The sequence below is a fragment of the Manis javanica genome, chromosome 13 (genome assembly GCF_040802235.1).
Source record: "Manis javanica isolate MJ-LG chromosome 13, MJ_LKY, whole genome shotgun sequence".
NCBI lineage: Eukaryota > Metazoa > Chordata > Mammalia > Pholidota > Manidae > Manis > Manis javanica.
In genome coordinates, this window is record NC_133168.1 from 46,190,846 (window position 1) to 46,212,526 (window position 21,681).

General features: G+C 35.6%; 1 protein-coding gene across 2 annotated transcripts in view; it reads left to right on the plus strand.

Annotated features, from left to right (window-relative positions):
• Positions 1–18,981, plus strand: part of HINT3 (histidine triad nucleotide binding protein 3) — a 30,020-nt gene extending 11,039 nt beyond the window's left edge. The window contains exons 2-5 of one of the 2 annotated variants that reach the window (XR_005054641.2): positions 6,178–6,295; positions 12,160–12,224; positions 13,734–13,860; positions 16,094–18,981. Coding sequence is in view for 1 of the 2 variants with exons in the window: in XM_036993812.2 (XP_036849707.1) it covers positions 6,178–6,295; positions 12,160–12,229; positions 13,734–13,860; positions 16,094–16,126 (348 nt within the window). In the remaining variant the exon portion in view is untranslated. Of the gene's footprint in view, positions 1–6,177; positions 6,296–12,159; positions 12,230–13,733; positions 13,861–16,093 lie in introns of both variants that reach the window. The other variant, XM_036993812.2, reaches the window with a different exon arrangement.
• Positions 18,982–21,681: the final 2,700 nt, after the last annotated feature.

Genomic DNA, 21,681 nt, shown 5'->3' on the forward strand with positions numbered 1-21,681 from the left:
TCAGGTCCCCCCTATAAACCCCTTTACAGTCACTGTCCATCAGCATAGCAAAGTGTTGTAGAGTCACTACATGTCTTCTCTGTGTTGTACAGCCCTCCCCTTTCTCCCACCCCCCCATGCATGCTAATCTTAATACCCCCCTTCTTCTTGCCCCCCCTTATCCCTCCCTACCCACTCATCCTCCCCAGTCCTTTTCCCTTTGGTACCTGTTAGTCCATTCTTGAGTTCTGTGATTCTGCTGCTGTTTTGTTCCTTCAGTTTTTCCTTTGTTCTTATACTCCACAGATGAGTGAAATCATTTGGTATTTCTCTTTCTCCGCTTGGCTTATTCCGCTGAGCATAATACCCTCCAGCTCCATCCATGTTGCTGCAAATGGTAGGATTTGCCCTTTTCTTATGGCTGAGTAGTATTCCATTGTGTATATGTACCACATCTTCTTTATCCATTCATCTATCGATGGACATTTAGGTTGCTTCCAATTCTTGGCTATTGTAAATAGTGCTGCGATAAACATAGGGGTGCATCTGTCTTTCTCAAACTTGATTGCTGCGTTCTTAGGGTAAATTCCTAGGAGTGGAGTTCCTGGGTCAAATGGTAAGTCTGTTTTGAGCATTTTGATGTACCTCCATACTGCTTTCCACAATGGTTGAACTAATGTACATTCCCACCAGCAGTGTAGGAGGGTTCCCCTTTCTCCACAGCCTCACCAACATTTTTTGTTGTTTGTCTTTTGGATGGCAGCCATCCTTACTGGTGTGAGGTGATACCTCATTGTAGTTTTAATTTGCATTTCTCTGATAATTAGCGATGTGGAGCATCTTTTCATGTGTCTCTTGGCCATCTGTATTTCTTTTTTAGAGAACTGTCTGTTCAGTTCCTCTGCCCATTTTTTAATTGGGTTATTTGTTTTTTGTTTGTTGAGGCATGTGAGCTCTTTCTATATTCTGGACGTCAAGCCTTTATCGGATCTGTCATTTTCAAATATATTCTCCCATACTGTAGGGTTCCTTTTTGTTCTATTGATGGTGTCTTTTGCTGTACAGAAGCTTTTCAGCTTAATATAGTCCCACTTGTTCATTTTTGCTGTTGTTTTCCTTGCCCGTGGAGATATGTTCAAGAAGAGGTCACTCATGTTTATGTCTAAGAGGTTTTTGCCTATGTTTTTTTCCAAGAGTTTAATGGTTTCATGACTTACATTCAGGTGTTTGATCCATTTTGAGTTTACTTTTGTATATGGGGTTAGGCAATGGTCCAGTTTCATTCTCCTACATGTAGCTGTCCAGTTTTGCCAGCACCATCTGTTGAAGAGACTGTCATTTCGCCATTGTATGTCCATGGCTCCTTTATCAAATATTAATTGACCATATATGTCTGGGTTAATGTCTGGATTCTCTAGTCTGTTGAATTGGTCTGTGGCTCTGTTCTTGTACCAGTACCAAATTGTCTTGATTACTATGGCTTTATAGTAGAGGTTGAAGTTGGGGAGTGAGATCCCCCCTACTTTATTCTTCCTTTTCAGGATTGCTTTGGCTATTCAGGGTCTTTGGTATTTCCATATGAATTTTTGAATTATTTGTTCCAGTTCCTTGAAGAATGTTGCTGGTAGTTTTATAGGGATTGCATCAAATCTGTATATTGCTTTGGGCAGGATGGCCATTTTGACGATATTAATTCTTCCTAGCCAGGAGCATGGGATGAGTTTCCATCTGTTAGTGTCCCCTTTAATTTCTCTTAAGAGTGACTTGTAGTTTTCAGAGTATAAGTCTTTCACTTCTTTGATTAGGTTTATTCCTAGGTATTTTATTTTTTTTGATGCAATTGTGAGTGGAGTTGTTTTCCTGATTTCTCTTTTTATTGGTTCATTGTTAGTGTATAGGAAAGCCACAGATTTCTGTGTGTTGATTCTGTATCCTGCAACTTTGCTGTATTCTGATATCAGTTCTAGTAGTTTTGGAGTGGAGTCTTTAGGGTTTTTTATGTATAGTATCATGTCATCTGCAAATAGTGACAGTTTAACTTCTTCTTTACCAATCTGGATTCCTTATATTTCTTTGTTTTGTCTAATTGCCGTGGCTAGGACCTCCAGTACTATGTTAAATAACAGTGGGGAGAGTGGGCATCCCTGTCTAGTTCCCAATCTCAGAGGAAAAGCTTTCAGCTTCTCACTGTTCAATATAATGTTGGCTGTGGGTTTATCATAGATGGCCTTTATCATGTTGAGGTACTTGACCTCTATTTCCATTTTGCTGAGAGTTTTATCAAGAATGGATGTTGAACTTTGTCAAATGCTTTTTCAGCATCTATGGAGATGATCATGTGATTTCTGTCTTTCTTTTTGTTGATATGGTGGACAATGTTGATGGACTTTCGAATGTTGTACCATCCTTGCATCCCTGGGATGAATCCCACTTGGTCATGGTGTACGATCCTTTTGATGTATTTTTGAATTCGGTTTGCTAATATTTTGTTGAGTATTTTTGCATCTACGTTCATCAGGGATATTGGTCTGTAGTTTTCTTTTTTGGTGGGGTCTTTGCCTGGTTTTGGTATTAGGGTGATGTTAGCTTCATTGAATGAGTTTGGGAGTATTCCCTCCTCTTCTATTTTTTGGAAAACTTTAAGGAGAATGGGTATTATGTCTTCCCTGTATGTCTGATAAAATTCTGAGGTGAATCCATCTGGCCCGGGGGTTTTGTTCTTTGGTAGTTTTTTGATTAACCACTTCAATTTCGTTGCTGGTAATTGGTTGGTTTAGATGTTCTGTTTCTTTCTGGGTCAGTCTTGGAAGGGTGTATTTTTCTAGGAAGTTGTCCATTTCTCCTAGGTTTCCAAGCTTGTTAGCATATAGGTTTTCATCGTACTCACTAATAATTCTTTGTACTTCTGTGGGGTCCATCGTGATTTTTCCTTTCTTGTTTCTGATACTGTTGATTTGTATTGACTCTCTTTTCCTCTTAATAAGTCTGGCTAGAGGCTTATCTATTTTGTTTATTTTCTTGAAGAACCAGCTCTTGGTTTCATTGATTTTTGCTATTGTTTTATTCTTCTCGATTTTATTTATTTCTTCTCTGATCTTTATTATGTCCCTCCTTCTGCTGACCTTAGGCCTCATTTGTTCTTCTTTTTCCAATTTCGATAATTGTGACATTAGACCATTTATTTGGGATTGTTCTTCCTTTTTTAAATATGCCTGGATTGCTATATACTTTCCTCTTAAGACTGCTTTTGCTGGGTCCCACAGTTGTTGGGGCTTAGTGTTGTTGTTGTCGTTTGTTTCCATATATTGCTGGATCTCCATTTTGATTTGGTCATTGATCCATTGATTATTTAGGAGCGTGTTGTTAAGCCTCCATGTGTTTGTGAGCCTTTTTGCTTTCTTTGTACAGTTTATTTCTAGTTTTATGCCTTTGTGGTCTGAAAAGTTGGTTGGTAGGATTTCAATGTTTTTGAATTTACTGATGCTCTTTTTGTGGCCTAGTATGTGGTCTATTCTGGAGAATGTTCCATGTGCACTTGAGAAGAATGTGTATCCTGTTGCTTTTGGATGTAGAGTTCTGAAGATGTCTATTAGGTCCATCTGTTCTAGTGTGTTGTTCAGTGCCTCTGTGTCCTTACTTATTTTCTGTCTGGTGAATCTGTCCTTTGGCGTGAGTGGTGTGTTGAAGTCTCGTAGAGTGAATGCATTGCATTCTATTTCCTCCTTTAGTTCTGTTAGTATTTGTTTCAGGTATGTTGGTGCTCCTGTATTGGGTGCATATATATTTATGATGTTTATATCCTCTTGTTGGACTGAGACCTTTATCATTATGTAATGTCCTTCTTTGTCTTTTGTTACGTTCTTTATTTTGAAGTCTGTTTTGTCTGATACCAGAATTGCAACACCTGCTTTCTTCTCTCTGTTGTTTGCATGAAATATCTTATTCCATCCCTTGACTTTAAGTCTGTGCATGTCTTTGGGTTTGAGGTGAGTCTCTTGTAAGCAGCATATGGATGGATCTTGCTTTTTTATCCATTCTATTACTCTGTGTCTTTTGATTGGTGCATTCAGTCCATTTACATTTAGGGTGATTATTGAGAGGTATGAACTTATTGCCATTGCAGGCTTTAAGTTTGTGGTTACCAAAGGTTCCGGGTTAGCTTCTTTACTATCTTACTGTCTAACCTAACTCGCTTATTGAGCTATTATAAATGCAGTCTGATGATTCTTTATTTCTCTCCCTTCTTATTCCTCCTCCTCCCTTCTTCATATGTTGAGTGTTCTGTTCTGTGCTCTTTTTAGGAGTGCTCCCATCTAGAGCAGTCCCTGTAGGATGCCCTGTAGAGGTGGTTTGTGGGAGGCAAATTCCCTCAACTTTTGCTTGTCTGGGAATTGTTTAATCTCTCCTTCATATTTAAATGATATTCCTGCTGGATACAGTAGTCTTAGTTCGAGGCCCTTCTGTTTCATTGCATTAAGTATATCATGCCATTCTCTTCTGGCCTATAGGGTTTCTGTTGAGAAGTCTGATGACAGCCTGATGGGTTTTCCTTTGTAGGTAACCTTTTTTTTCTCTCTTGCTGCCTTTAATACTTTGTCCTTGTCCTTGATCTTTGCCATTTTAATTATTATGTGTCTTGGTGTTGCCCTCCTTGGATCACTTGTCATGGGAGTTCTGTGTACCTCTGTGGTCTGAGAGGCCATTTCTTCCCCTAGTTTGGGGAAGTTTTTGGCAATTATTTCTTCAAAGACACTTTCTATCCCTTTTTCTCTCTCTTCTTCCTCTGGTACCCCTATAATGCATATATTATTACTTTTCGATTGGTCACTCAGCTCTCTTAGAATTCTTTCATTCCTGGAGATCCTTTTATCTCTCTCTGCATCAGCTTCTCTGCATTCCTGTTCTCTGTTTTCTAGTCCATTAATGGTCTCCTGCATCTCGTCCATTCTGTTTTGAAGTCCTTCCAGAGCTTGTTTTATTTCTGTATTCTCCTTCCTTAGTTCTTGCATATTTCTCTGCAAGTCCATCAGCATGGTTATGAGTTTTGTTTTGAATTCTTTTTCAGGAAGACTGGCTAAATCTATCTCCCCAGGTTCCTTCTCAGGGGAAGATGTAGCAGATGCCGAAGCTGTCTGGGTTAGTCTTGTCTGGATCATATTTTTTTGCCTTTTCATGTTGACAGGTGCTATGACTGTCAGCTGGGAGGGCCAAACTTTTCACTTGCTACTGGCCTTTCTTTACTGGGACAGCTGCGACCCCTAGTGGCTTGTGTTGGGTAATTGCGTGTAGACTGGGTCTTTGTGTCTTGTCCGGCCCATATGGAGGAAGCTCCCTTTCTGAGGGTGGGGCTTGCCTTAGGCTGCTTCTCTGCTTTCGCAGCGCCCGGAGGGGTAATTGCCGGGGGGGGGGGGGGGGGGCGTTACCTCCGTGAGGGTCTCAGAGCTATTGCCCAGGGGGTTAGTGTGCCCGGTTTTCCCTGTAATTTCCAGCCACTGGACTGTGACCTTTGTTGTTTCCATCCAGCTGTCTCTGTCCCTTATGTCTCTGTCCCTTTAAGACTTTCAAAAAGCACTCGCTTTTCTTTGTCACATGGGCATCAGCTTTGGAACCCGCTCAGAAATCTTGCTGTCCTATTTCCCTAGTTTCCAGCCCTCCATGCATGCACTGTGTCTGACTCTGGTGCGGGTGGCTGGGGCTGGGTGTTTAGCAGTCCTGGGCTCCCTCTACCTCCTTCCCTCCGGGAGCTGGGGGGAGGTGTGCTGGGGTCCCGCCGGCCGGAGCTTGTATCTTACCCCTTTCACCAAGCGCTGGGCTCTCGCACGAGTGGATGTAGTCTGGCTGTTGTCCTGTGTCTTCTGGTCTCTCTTTTAGGATTAGTTGTATTTGTTGTATTTTCAAAAATATATATGTTTTTGGGAGGAGATTCCCACTGTCCTATTCACGCTGCCTGTTGGCTCCGCCCTCTGCGATTCTTTTAATCAGCTTCATTCATAATTGTTTTCCTGAAATTGACTTATGAAAGTTTTTTTATTCTCTAGAATAAGTGATCATTTCATGAAGGAAGGTAAAGCTTATCTTTATGGGCTTAGTGAATACAATTTCACTATCAGACTGAGATTTATGATGTATAATACATGGCAGAAGAGCATTAGGAGATTAAAAAAAATTTACAAACACATGATATATTTTGTCCTTTAGAATGAAGACCTAGTGTGCTTCAAAGATATCAAGCCAGCAGTGCCTCACCATTATCTTGTGGTACCAAAGAAACATATTGGAAACTGCAAAGATCTAAGAAAAGAGCACATAGAACTGGGTAAGAAAATTGAAGTATTCTTCAGGGTTATGTCATCTTGAGTTAACATACATGATGGCAGTGATGGTTAAAAAGAAAAAGTCTAGCCAGGTATTATGAAAAAGGAGCATTGTGACTTTTTGAAGCTTTCATTGTAAAACATTTCAAAATATACAAAAATAAAGAAACAGTATGCTTTCCATTTATTCACCACATCAACATTTATTAACTTGTGGCCAATCATTTTTTATCTGTTAACCTTCTCCCACAGTGGATTTGAAGCAAATCCCAGATATCATGTTATTTAATCTTTAAAATCACTAAAAGATAATGCCACTTTATGTTTTTAAATGATGGCTTTTCTTGATTCTGAAAATGAAAGGTGCTATGAAAAATTATAAACAAATAGTGTATGATATGACACATGAGATCATATTGCCTGAGAGTGAGACCATATTGGTACCTGCCTTTTAGTTTCCTGTGTAGATGAACTAACACCAAAGTTTAATGTGGCTTTAGTGAACTTTTAGCTTCTGAAAAGGACATTCTGAATCTTTTCTCTTACAGGATTATCCTTTATTTTCCTATTCATGATTTCTGCGACTTGTCAGGTATCATTTACTAAGACATTTCTAAGTTTACTTCAAAGTTGCTTTGATAAACCTTTGTCACCAGAGTCTGGGATTAGTTTGACTGATACTTTTAAAAGCCGACCAGATAGATAAGTTAGGTCAGATTTTTTGAAAGTGAATAAGAAATCTCTTTGATGGGAAACCTTGATGTTTAGTTCATAGTGTTTCAATTGCTGAATTACCTGCTTTAAAACTATTCTTTCTAGATATTACAAAGTTCCTTAGTCATCTGAAGTTCTCTCAATACATTTCACACTCATTCCAACAGATGGAGGCCAATATACATGCAATATTTAGTACCAAGCAAAGCTTTAAGTATTTCCTTTTATACTTAAGGGGGAGAAATGTGTTCATGCTTGTTTTTATTTTTCTAGTATTTTATTTTTCTTATTAAAAGTTTTTGTAACTGTTGCAAGTCAAATGTTACTAAGTTTAAAGAAGGTGGTGGGTATTTGGGTTTCATTATACTGTTCTTTCTGATTCTGTGTATATTTGAGTATTTTCATAATAAAATGTTAGAAGTTCTTGCAGTTAATATTTTATACAGTCTATAAAGTTGGGAAAATAATAAGCACATGGAGGAGCTCAATAGCACTATTAAGGCAGGTGATAGAGGGCAGCAGGCAGAGTTCAGGTCTCCTATAAGTTTCAAGGCCTTTGTAAGTTTCAAGAAGCTCCAAACTCAGCCATTCAAAAACACACTTAGATGGACTTCAGCTCTGATTGGTTATGCCCTATGCAAATGAAGCATTGTACTTTCAGCCAGTCAAGAGCGGGTTGTGATGTTACCAGTTCAGTTCTCTATTAGATCCATGGGGTGTGAGAGTTTTGCTCTCAGGAGGCAGTATAAAATCCAGACAACATAGCCCTTACAGCATCCTTCCTTGGAGCCCCTCCTAAGTAGCAGGAGCTTTCTTTTTTGGCTCATCAAAAGAGCTTTGCTGGTTGCTCTGTACTCTTATCTACTGGCTTCATTTTTTTGTCACCTCTGAGACATAATCCTGGGAAAAACAGCATCTCAACCCATAATACTATTGAGCACTCTGACTGTAACTGACATTTATAAAACTCCACCTAACTACAGAATACACATCTTATTAAGAGCACATGCTCACCAAGATAAACCATATTCTGGGCAATGAAATAAGTCTAAATATATTTCAAATTATCAAAATTTTATAAAGTATGTTCTCTGACAATGATGGAATTAAGTTAGAAAAATAATAAAATCTAGATATTTTTAAATTAACACTTTTAAATAACGTGTACATAAGCAGGTTAAAGAAGACAATATTTTGAACTAGTAACAAAAATGCAACATATCAAAATTTGTGGAGTTTAGCTAAAGCAGTGCCCAGAGGAAAATTTATAGCTTTAAATACTTATGTTAGTGTTAGGGGTTGAGTTCATTCTCCTTGATTCTTGTCTCCACTACAACAAAGAATTGAAGGGCAGAGACACAGTAGTGAAGCAGAGCAAAAGTTTTATTTGAATGCACTCTAAGGAAGGAATGGGCCAGAGTCAAGGTAGACAAAGGCAGGTTGAATAAAACAGAAAGGAAGGGGTAGCTCCTTAATGGGAACTTGCAAACTCAAATCAGAGCTTTTAGTGGTCCCTCCCTACTTGTCTGAAATAGGACAGAGAGAGTGAAGACTTGTGCTTAAAGTCTGGAAAATAGAATAAAATAGTAAATGACAAAGACATCACTGGAAGAGCATAGAGACAAAATGTAATAAGTTGAGCAGTAAGAAGTCTTTTAAAAATACACACTCCAAGAAAGTGCAGGCAGCATCAGAGAAGAGCACACTTAAGGGCTTAGGATTCTGTCTCTTAAGGCTTTCAAGAATGGGATAAAGGTAAAAGGTTGCAGGGTGGGAGGTTGGGATAGGCTTGTTATGCAGTCTCATAATGTCTATCTCCAGTGAGAGACAATATGTCATTATCCACAGTCAGTCCTCTAGATAATTCTACAGGATAAACTACCTGTTCTTCTCCAAGACAGTGGCTACCCCCAAGCACCAGGAGCATATCAGTTAAGACTGCTTGCCTTATTCCTATACACTAGCAATGAACTAACAGAGAGAGAAATCAGGAAAACAATTCCATTCACCATTGCATTAAAAAAAATAAAATACCTAGGACTAAACCTAACCAAGGAAGTGAAAGACCTATACTCTGAAAACTACAAGAAACTCATGAGAGAAATTAAAGAAGATACCAATAAATGGAAACACATCCACGCTCATGGATAGGAAGAATAAACATTGTCAAAATGGCCATCCTGCCTAAAGCAATATACAGATTCAATGCAATTCCTATCAAAATACCAACAGCATTCTTCAACAAACTAGAGAAAATCATTCTAAAATTCATATGGAACCAGAAAAGAAGAAGAGACCCCAAATAGCCAAAGCAATCCTGAGAAGGAAGAATAAAGCTGGGGAATCATGCTCCCCAACTTCAATCTCTACTACAAAGCCACAGTAATCAAGACAATTTGGTACTGGCACAAGAAAAGATCCATAGACCAAAGGAAGAGACTAGAGAGCCCTGATATAAACTCAACCATATATGGTCAATTAATATATGATAAAGGAGCCATGGACATACAATAGGGAAATGACAGCCTCTTCAACAGCTGATGTTGACAAAACTGGACAGCTATATGCAAGAGAATGAAACTGGGTTATTGTTTAACCTCATATACAAAAGTAAACTTGAAATGGATCAAAGACCAGAATGTAAGTCATGAAACCATAAAACTCTTAGAAGACAGCATAGGCAAAACTTCTTCCTGAACGTGTCTCCTTGAGCAAGGGAAACAAAAGCAAAAATGAACACATGGGACTATATCAAACTAAAAAGTTTCTGTACAGCAAAGGACACCATCAACATAACAAAAGGCATCCTACAATATAGGAGAATATATTTGTAAATGACATATCCAACAAGGGGTTAACATCCAAAATATATAAAGAACTTAGATGCCTCAACACCCAAAAGTAAATAACCCGATTAAAAATGGGCAGAGGATATGAAGAGACAGTTCTCCAAAGAAGAAATTCAGATTGCCAACAGACAAATGAAAAGATGCACCACATCACTAATCATCAGGGAATGCAAATTAAAACCACAATAAGATATCACCTCACACCAGTAAGGATGGCCAGCATTGAAAAGACTAAGAACAACAAATGCTGGCAAAGATTGGGAGAAAGGGGAACCCTCCTACACTGCTGGTGGGAATGTAAGCTAGTTCAACCATTGTGGAAAGCAATATGGAGGTTCCTCAAAAAACTAAAAATAGAAATACCATTTTACCCAGGAATCCCACTCCTTGGAATTTACCCAAAGAATACAACTTCTCAGATTCAAAAAGACATATGCACCCCTATGTTTATTGCAGCACTTTTTACAATAGCCAAGATATGGAAGCAACCTAAGTGTCCATCAGTAGATGAATGGATAAAGAAGAGGTGGTACATATACACAGTGGAATACTATTCAGCCATAAGAAAGAAACAAATCCTACCATTTGCAATAACATGGATGAGCTGGAGGATATTATGCTCAGTGAAATAAGACAGGCAGAGAAAAACAAGTGCCAAATGATTTCCTTCATTTGTGGAGTATAACAATGAAGCAAAACTGAAGGAACAAAATAGCAGCAGACTAGAGTTTCCAAGAAGGAACTAGTGGTTACCAAAGGGGAGGGGTGTGGGAGGGTGGTTGGGGAGGGAGGGAGAAGGGGATTGAGGAATATTATGTTTAGTACACATGGTGTGGGGGATCACGGGGAAAACAATGTAGCACAGAGAAGGCAAACAGTGAATCTGTGGCATCTTACTACACTGATGGACAGTGTCTGCATTGGGGTATGGGTGGGGACTTGATAATATGGGTAAATGCAGTAACCACGTTTTTTCATGTGAAACCTTCATAAGAGTGTATCAATAATACCTAATAAAAAATTTTTAAAAAAAGACTGCTTGCCTTGCCTTAAGATAGATTGTTGGCTGATTACTAAAGAATATGCCTGTAATCTAACTTCCCAATCCTCTCTTAAAATAGAATCTTAGCCTTAAGATAAGTCCCTCTTGTTCTTATTATGCTATTCACATCTCGGCACCTTTAGGAAAATTAATCATGATGCTTGTCCCTGTCTCTGCTCTATCTCACCTGTGTTAGCTAGAGCAGGTCTCAGGCTCAGCCCAGATTCAGAGCATGTGGAGTGAACTCACATTATAAAGGGTGTGAGTCCTTCAGAAAGGTTTAATGTGATTAACTCCCTGAGTTCTTGGTGGCCCTCACCCTCCTTTCATCCTGCCCATATCTGTCTTTCTGCCTAACAATACTGTTAAAATAATTTAAACAATTGTATCTGTTGAAAACTATTTTTTAAAAAACTAAAAGCAAAAACTGTCTTTTGCATTTACCCCATGTTTCATATCTTGGGAGTAAAATACAAGATATAGTCTAACTTGAATTAACTTGAGCTTTTGAATCTTTTTTTTTTTGACATATTACTAGCCTTATCATGGAAGTCTGGCAGCCTCCAGGCTCAAGTCTGACTTAAAGAAGTAAACATTAGCAACTACTTTATGTAAGAACTATAAGCCTTATTATAAGAACCATTATTCTCTGTGGAGTCTCTCACTTCTTCCCCTTTCAAATGTTTGATTACACCATTCAGAAACAAAAGAAGTCTAAAGTTTGGCCTTGTGCTTTGAAGATCCCAGGTTACCAAAATTTTCCTAGTGAGGAAGCATATTCCCATCTGAAGGCCATAAAGCACTGAGAAAATAAAGATGGTAAGGCAGATAGAGTGCGGAAGCCAAAATAATTACAGAAACATTTGGCTGGTCAAGACTAAGCTGACAGGAGAGCATTTCATATCCCTAATTAGGGCTCAAAGACAAATTAAAAACTGTCCTGTTTTTCTTCTTAATTCAAACAGTTTGGTCTCTTTGTGATTAGAACTATACCTCAGAAGGGAAGAGATGTTCTAAATACTCACTTGAAAATACCCGTCAATAGTTGTTGAAAGCCAGCCTATGTGTAATATTTTGTGACAAACTGCAGCTTCATTTCAGTTGCTGATAAGAAAACTTCTCAATAACTTAGAGCCATTGAATATCTCTTGTATTTAAGCATTTGATAAGACTTTTGACTAGGACCCTAAAAGTTAAAATTAATAATAATTTAATGAACCTAATGTCTCCTATAATGTAATGTTTCTTTCCTGTTTTCTAGTTGAGAACATGGTAGCTGTTGGAAAAACCATTCTTGAAAGGAATAATTTCACTGACTTCAAAAATGTAAGGTATGATTACTTCCCAGTAGAGATCATATATGCAATTGGTTTTTCTGAAATGTAATTTCCTCATGGAGAAATGAAAGCAGAGGTGGCTAAGTTCATGGTTTTAAGTGCAGTTTTCCTGAGTGAGCATACTTCATTAGTAGGTTAAATTTAATATCAAAACTTCTACCTCTCATGTCTCAACATCTAATAATCACCACTTGTATTTTGGATGGACATGTGTATTCAACAGCGGTTAAGTAAAATAGCTACAAGTCACCTTCTGTGTTCAATATATGCATTCTTATAAAATTGTGTGTAAATTGAATATTCTTAGTAAATACTCATTTTGTATAATTCAGAAATATATTATTATACATTTAGCATAAAATCAACTTGAATTCATTGCCTGCTGAACTGAACTGTGGCATTTGCCAAAGTTTGAGAAAAAGTAATGTTCAATTTGGCAATTGTTTTAATCAATCTAAATAGTCTTTTGTTTTGTAAAGATTTCTGGCTTTGCCTTGTGTGACCAAAGCATTACCAAGGCAGGTATAATGGAGATTACTTCTAACACCTCTGAACTGGAATTCAGAGACCTTAATTCTAATGCTATCCATGCTACTTACTGTGTCCTGTGGTTGTTCTGGCTGTGTTACTTTAGCTAAATTGTTTAACCGCTCCAAGAAACTATCTGCTCTGCCTACCTCTAGCTCAAGTGAGACTGTGTGTATGAAAATCTTCTGAAAAGCATTAAGCACTGTTCAGAGGAGCAGATGGTATTTTTGACTCTTTGGCCCAAAGCAGTACCTTCCCTTCCCAGTCACTGGAGTGCTCATTAGAAGAATGAACATTTTACAAACATCAGTTTGTAACTGATTTTTAAGAGGCTAAATCTATTAAATTTTTTTGTTTTACTAATCAAAGGAATTATTTTACAAATGTTTTATGAGGCAAATAATTATGAATAATTATCATCTAACTTTCACTATTGTTTTAAACAAGAAAAATGATAGTTTCTGTAATGATGATATAATTAATCTCACAACAGAAATATGGGTTGATAAGATGACCACTTTACACTAAAGGAGAAAGCATGCTGTCTACTGGCTATTTCTTGGAATAAAAGAACCCTATTTCTATTTGTGTCCTGTAATTTTTTTTTAAAGAATCATTGCAGAGACATCTAAATAAAGAGAATTAAAGCTTAGTGTGATATGGACTAAAGTGCTAAGACATAAAGCCAACTCAAGAGTTCATAACGGTATTCTGAAGCATAATACACAGCTAAAGCCTTCCTTGATGATGAGTTTTTGTTTCTGTGAACTTCGCCATGCAAAGAACTGTGTGGATACTCTTAAGTGTATAAAGAAAAACAGTCATTACTAAGAGATGTTTGAGTGATAATGTGATTGCTCTAGGAAACCTATTTTAGATATCTTTAATATTTATGTGTCTTAACAAGAAAAAACAGCTGTAAGCCATTGTAGAACTGATTTGCCAATTACCTTTTACCTTTCTGTTTTAGAATGGGTTTCCATATGCCACCGTTCTGTTCCATTTCCCACTTACACCTTCATGTTCTGGCACCAGTCGATGAGCTTGGCTTCTTATCAAAGTTAGTTTATAGAGTGAATTCCTATTGGTTTATCACAGTAAGTGTCACTGTTATACTAGCAGTGTTCAAAAATATTTAAAATAATTGTCTTTTTTGTTGTCTTTCTCTTCTTGGGAACAGTAGGCACTTAAGAACTCTCATAGGCTTGATCATCTGTTTTAACATACTGCTTGTACATATCCAACATAATAGTTTTAATTTGGGGGATTTCCCAGATCATTAGATCTGTAGAAAAACAAGCCATGACTGAGTCTCTCCATTGCAGGTAGAGGATAATGATGAAAAACTGTGGCATTAGTAGTTCGGAATCCAGAGTCAAATCTGGATTATATTCTGGCTACATTAGTTACTTGAGGGACCATGTGCAAGTTACTTAAATTTTTTAAGGCCCAAGTTCTTTATCTATAATCTGCATATAGGTAATAAAGCCTACATCTAGGGTTGATAGAAGGATTAATAAAATAATTTACATGTAAAGCACTTGACATTGTACCTTGCAAATAGTAAGTGCTCAGTAAATGTTAACTGCTGCCTCTATCATCATCATCAATAATCATTATAGAAATTGAGTTTTTATAATTTTTTATAGTCCCTTTAAATTCCTTAGAAAAGGGCTCCAGTACTAATATCAACTTCTAGGTCTGAAGTTGAAGATTTGAGCCTAAAAAGTTGCAGAATTCTATTTTGCTAGGGCAAAAGTAAGATGGAATTCAGCTGATGATCTGTCTGACAGGCCTGTGGTCTGACAATCAAGCCTTGGTTATAAAGCAACTCTGTCCTTCCAGGGCCACTTGACTATTATCTTACCAGTCTCTTATTTTATGTATCCATAGTGATAAGGTGACCTGTAGTTGCTGTATCTGAATAATCATCAAAATACAAATTAAATAATTAAATAATTACCACTAGTTAGTGCATATTGTTATAGCCATAGTACACAAGAAATTAAAAAGCATATGATTTCTAGAAACTTCATATTTCAAACATCTCTCTCTAAACTTATCCAGATGATTCTATTTAATTAAAACATATGCTTAAGATATTTATGTGTGTATATATACTTAAATAAAAAAGTGGGACATTCTGCAGGACAGATGGTGTGGGCTCTTTAAAAAACCAGTGTGATAAAAAAGGGATTTTTAAAATTTGTATATGTTTTTTACATGATGTATGCTTTCATAATAAAAATTATTAAAATGCATTTTTGTGATGTTTTTAACTATTTCCTTACATGACTTTTTAGTTAGGAAAAAACTGAATGAACAAAATTATAAGATCTGTTAATGGTTCATCCTGGGAATCTGAACTCTTAAATCCATCAGTATATATTATGAGACTTTGAAAAAAAAATCAAGATAAAGACAAAGTTTATTTCAAAATCTCTTATATAATGTCCCAGATATATAAAATAATTGAGAAATGTCTCTGAAATTATATAATAAGATTTCAGTTTTTTATTTTCTTAGATTATGTTTTAGAGCAGTTTTAGGTTCATAGCAAAATTGAGCAGAAAGTACAGAGTTCCCATGTGCCCTCTGTCTGCATATACTTATAATCTTCCCTACTACCAACATCCTACAACACCACAGTGAATGTTTGTTATAAGCCATGAAACTATATTGACACGTCATTATCACCCAGTGTCCATAGTTTGCATTAGGGTTCATGTTGTACATTCAGTGGGTTTGGACAAATGTATAATATGTATCTACCATAATACCTGTAGTATCATACAGAATAGCTTTACTGCTGTAAAAATCTTCTGTACTCTGCCTATTCATCTCTCCCTCTCCGTTAATCCCTGATAATCACTGATCTTTTTAATGTCTACAGTTATGCCTTTTCTAGAATGTCATATAGTTGGAATAATACAGTATGTAGCCTTTTTAGATTGGCTTCTTTCTCTTAGTAATATGCATCTAAGACTCCTCCATGTCTAGTTTACTTTTTAAAATTTTACTATTATATTTATTTTTCTTTCCTTATTGAAACTGTTTAATGAATATGCAATGTGGATGAAAATCTGCATTTGTATACAGTATTGAATACTTTTACTATAGTTTATAAAACTATTTCATTGAGAGATTTTTTTCTGTAAGATATTTTTAGGAGCAGAATATGTAGTATCCAGCTGTTATGCTATGGCTAATCATAATAGGGATTTATGATTAGAATTAGATTAAATCACAATAGGGATTTAGCCATTAGAATTATTTCATATAAGCTATGGTAACTAGAATTTTTTTAATGTGTGTTTTTTTTAATTATAGGCTGATTGTTTGATTGAAAAACTAAGAACATGAAAATGTCAACAGTGGAAGATTTTCCTACTCTTGGCTCAACATAAACCAATATTTTGGTCCCTCTGAAGTCCAATTACAATTGTAAGGTTTGCTGAGTTTTATGAGAGGCTATTACTGTCAGCCTTAAATCTTTTCTGAATGTCTGTTTCCTGAGATCTGTAATATGGTTACATAATACTTTGACTTCTTTGTTTTGTTACTTGTCTAGAGCACAAGATACTATAGGTAAAATCCCAATAAAACAAATTCTGTTAATCAAGAAAGGCTTTGCATTTTTTTGAAAAGTTCAAATAGTTTCATTTCTCAATAGTCAATTATAATAGTGATTTACTTATGAATACACTGGCATAGAAAGTACTTTGTTGGAGCTTTTTTACTATGAAGGAGAAAAAGAAATGAATTATTTTTTGACAGTTCTATAATTTTACACATAAAATTTCAAAATAAAGAGTGCCATCAGACTACATAGTGATCTCTGATTTTGCTAATGGGGAGATTTATATATATATATAATATATATATATATATTATATATATATATATATCACTTCTTACACAATTTCAGATACTGGTTTTCATATCTTAAACCCTTGCACCTTTGTAATAAATTGTTCCTGAAAACTATGTAGCATCTATAAAATAAATCCTAACAGTGAAATTGTAATCAATTGGCAGTCCAAGAGAATTCACTGTAATGGAATTTTACCTGTAAGAACATAAATGGAGAAGAAAAATAAAATGTTTGTATCAATGTACTAAAACTAGCAGAAAGTGTTGTTTATTGCTTGCTTATTGTACAAAGGAAAGTTAGAATTAAAAAGTGGTTAGACCTAGCTTTTATCATTAAAAAGTTCTAATTTGAAAGTAGGAAGAGACTTGGATAAGAAAATTTAATTTAATCACAATGTTAATATTATTGAAATATCATTTTATGATATATTTCTTTAGGAATTGTCCTTTGATGCTGATCTACACTAACAATAGTGATTGTGAATAAAGAGTAGGTACTGAAAGCTAGTCCTGCATTGTGCTAGTGTATAATAGTACTATGTTTGTTAATATAAATGAACATAAGAATTTAAAGTATGGATATTAGAAATGGGCTGAGATAATGTTTTCTTTTATATTTTTTGTATAATATTAAACATAACTTTAGGTAATGAAATACTTATTACAATGTTTTGTTATAACATCTGCAATCAAAATTGTTTAGTTCATTTGTTTATTTATTCATTCAGCAAACATTTGCTAAGCATTTACTGTGTACCATTTAATGTGTCTAGATACTGCCAGGATCAGAAAATACAAAAATGAGAAAGGATAGTCTGCCTTCAGTTAGTAAGACAAGGGTAGGACAAAACCAGTGATTACTGTTTAGCTTGTTAAGTGCTGTAATGGTCCACAGAAGAGTCTGGAGAGAGAAACACTTTTGAGAGCAGATGGCAGTGGCACTGAGTGTTAAAACTCAGTGTTAGGCAGGTAGACAGTGGAGGTGTATGCTGAGAGACATGTACTTACCTTGGGTTCTGCTTCCATTATTATTTACTTTACAAGTGAAATGAAAATCCAAATTCCATTTTATTCATTGGAGGTGGAGAGAAGCATTTGGAAGCAGGTATTATACCTATATAGATTAGCAGTTACAAGTTTCCAAAATCAGTTAAAATATGACGAACTTCAGAAAAGGAATTTTTCAACATGTGCAACATGTATTATGTGAATTTGGAAAGATGTAACTGACTATATTATTATGATCACATGGAAGGTATTTAAGGAATTCTCAAATGCCTTATGACCTCTTAAAAAGGTGATTAACCAATTTATTTAATTTATATAGACTTATACCCCATCATAGTAAGTTTTTCTTCTTTGTTTTAGAAAATACTTGGAACCTCACATTTTTAGTAGTGGTTCTCTTTTACCTGTAAAGATTAACAATCAAATTACTACAATTAAAATTTACTTAGCCTTTTCAGTAGTTTAAGTATTTGGTAACTCTCTAGCTATCTATAACATTAGTTCAGCACAAAGCTAATTCATAATCTGTCCTTAAAATATTTAAAGTAGTCTCTAGAGCATTATTTAGCATGTTGTAGTCCTATTTGCTTGTAATCGCAGAACTGTAAAATTATTAATAATGAGCTATTTCAAACTGTGCTTACTTAGCTAAAAGAATGCTGAATAAATATGGAAAAGTACTGTGTCAAATTTTGCCTCTCTGGACTTTTTTTGTTTTAAGGACGATGTTTTTTAAAGCAGTTTTAGGCTCATGCAAAACTGAGAGGAAAATAAAGAAATTTTCCATATACTCTCTTCCCCCACACATGCAGGGACTCTCTTATTATTAATATTCCCCACCAGAGTGGTACATTTGTTACAATTGATGAACCTACATTATTAATGCATCATAATCACCCAAAGTCCAGTTTATCTTAGGGTTCACTCTTGGTGGTATACATTCTATGGGTTTGGACAAATGTATAATGACATGTATCCATTAGTATCATACAGGGTATTTTCACAGCCCACAAAATTCTCTGTACTCCATTTTTCCCTCCTCCTTCAAGCCCTAGCAACCATTGATCTTTTTGCTGTCTGCACAGTTTTTCCTGTTCCATAATGTCATGTAGTTGTAATCATACAGTATGTAACCTTTTCAGATTGGCTGCTTTCACCTAGTAATATGCATTCAAGTTTCCTCCATGTTTTTTCATGACTTGATAGCTCATCTCTTTTTAGCACTGCATAATATTCCATTGTCTATGTATACCACAGTTTATCCATGTACCTGCTGAAGGATATCTTGGTTTCTTTCAAGTTTTGGCAATTATGAATAAAGGTGCCGTAAATATCCATATAGAGTTTTTTGTGTGTATATAAATTTTCAGCTTCTTTGGATAAATATGAAGGAACATGATTGCTGGATTAAATGGTAAGTATGTTTAGATTATATGGCAAGTATATGCCAAATCATCTTCCGAAGTGGTTGTACCATTTTTGCATTCCCACCAACAATGAATGAGAATTCCTTTTGCTCCACATCCTTACCAGAATTTGGTATAGTCAGTATATGGGATTTTGGCCAATCTAATAATTGTAGTGGTATCTCATTGCTGTTTTAGTTTGCATTTCCCTGATGCCATATGATATGGAGCATGTTTTCATATGCTTATTTACCTCTGTATTTCTTCTTTAGTGAGGTGTATCTTAAGGTTTTTGACCCATTTTTTTAATCGAGTTGTTTGTATTCCTGTTGCTGAGTTTTAAGATTTTTTATTTTTGTATTTTGGATTATTATCAGATTTGTGTTTTGCAAATATTTTCTCCTAGTTTATGACTTGTCTTCTCATTCCCTTGACATTATCTTTCACAGAGCAGTAATTTTAAATTTTAGTGAAGTCATCATCTTACCAGTTATGTCTTTTCACAGATCATGCCTTTGGTTTTATAGCTAAAAAGTTATTGCTATGCCCAAAGTCATCTAGGTTTTCTCCTGTTATCGTCTAGGAGTTTTATAGTTTTGCATTTTATATTTAGGTCTATGGTCCATTTTGAATTAATTTTTGTAAAGATTGTAAGATCCATGCTGAAATTCATTTTTTCGCGTGTGGGTATCCAGTATGCGAGCACCATTTGTTTAAAAGACTCTTTACTCCATTTTATTGTCTTTGCTCCTTTTCCAAAGATCAATTCACCATATTTACTTGGGTCTACTGCTGGGCTCTCTGTTCTGTTCCATTGATCTTTTTGTTAAAATCAATACCACTGTCTTGATTAATGTAAGCATTATAATAAGTCTGGAAGTTGGGTAGTGTCAGTTCTACATTATTATTATTATTATTCTCATTCAATATTGTGTTGGCTATTCTGGGCCTTTTTCTTCTCTAAACTAGATCAATTTGTTGATATCTACTTGCTCTGATTTTGATTGGTATTGCATTTAATTTATAGATCAAGTTGGAGAGAACAGACATCTAATAATATCGAGTCTTCCTATCAATGGACATAGAATATCTCTCCCTTTGTTTAGTTCTTCTTTGATTTTTTTAATCAGAATTTTATAGTTTTCCTTTTATAGATCTTGCATCTATTTTGTTAGATTGATACCTAAACATTTTACTTTTGGGGGTGCTAATGTAAATTATCTTGTGCTTTTATTTTTTAATCTCAAGTTCCACTTACACATTGCTGGTATACAGGAAGGCAAATTGGCTTTTGCATATTAACTTCATATCCTGTAACCTTGCTAAAATTGCTTATTAGTTTCAGGATTTTTTTAAATTGATTCTTTTGGATTTTCTCTCTAGACAATTATGTTATCTGTGAACAAAGTTTTATGTCTTTCTTCCCAATACGTATACCTTTTGTTTCCTTTTATCATCTTATTACATTAGCAAAACCTCCCAATATGTTAAAAAGGAGCGATGAGAGAGGACGTCCCTACTTTGTACCTGATCTTAGTGGGAAAGCTTTGAGTTTCTCACCATTGGGTGTGATGTTGGCTACAGGTTTTTCTTGCAGAAATCCTTCATCAAAGTTGAAGAAGTTCCCCTCTCTTCTTAGTTAACTGAGAATTTTAATCATAAATGGATATTAGATTTTGTTAAATGTTTTTTCTGCATATTTTGATATGATTTTGTGATTTTCCTTTTTACTTATTGATGTGATGGATTACATTAATTAATTTTTGAACCAGCCTTGCAAACCTGGGATAAGGCCACTTGGTCATTTGAGCTTTTTTAATAGTACTAAAGACAGGTTGAAAGAAATTTGCTGTATAAATTGGTTGATCCTAATGAAAAGTTCACTGGCAGAGATTTAGACATACTTCTTTTTTTATATAAGAATCCAAAGTCAAGAGCAAAGCTTTATTATTACAAATCTCATACAATTCTAGATTTAGATGTCAAATAGTCATCTACAAAATTTGATGCCCACACTTTAATTGAGTGTTCACAACTCCAGTTCATTAAAATGAAGCTGATACCTGTTGGCTCATCTATTTAAGAATCAGCTTTAGTCAGCAATATAAACAGAAAAAACAGATCTCTGATTCTGTTTTTTTTTAACTTTTAACTAAGTTTAAATAATCTTAATTAAAATTGCTAATCCCACATAGGTATTTAAAGCCACATAGGTAGAAATGGATCCACAGTCAATAATCATCCATTTATTAAACCAACTGCTAAGTCAAATATTTTTCAGGTAAACATATTTTCTACTGATATAAAACAGGCACCTCAGGCTTAAAATGTTCCCCCTCCCCTACACATTCCTCAGTTTTCCTCATCTTTGTTAATGGCAACTGCAATCTTTAAATTGCTCAGGCCAAAAATATTGCAGTTATCCGTGATTCCTCTCTCACACTTCACATCTAACCCATTAGCTAGCCATCTCAGCAGTACCTTCAGAATATATTCAGAATTTGACCACTTCTCACCACTTCTATAGTTGTCATCTTGGCCAAGTTCTCATCCTTTCTTGTCTAGATTATTACAGTTAGCCTCCACACTATCTTCCTGCTTCTGTCCTTGCCCACCCTACACATTTCTCAA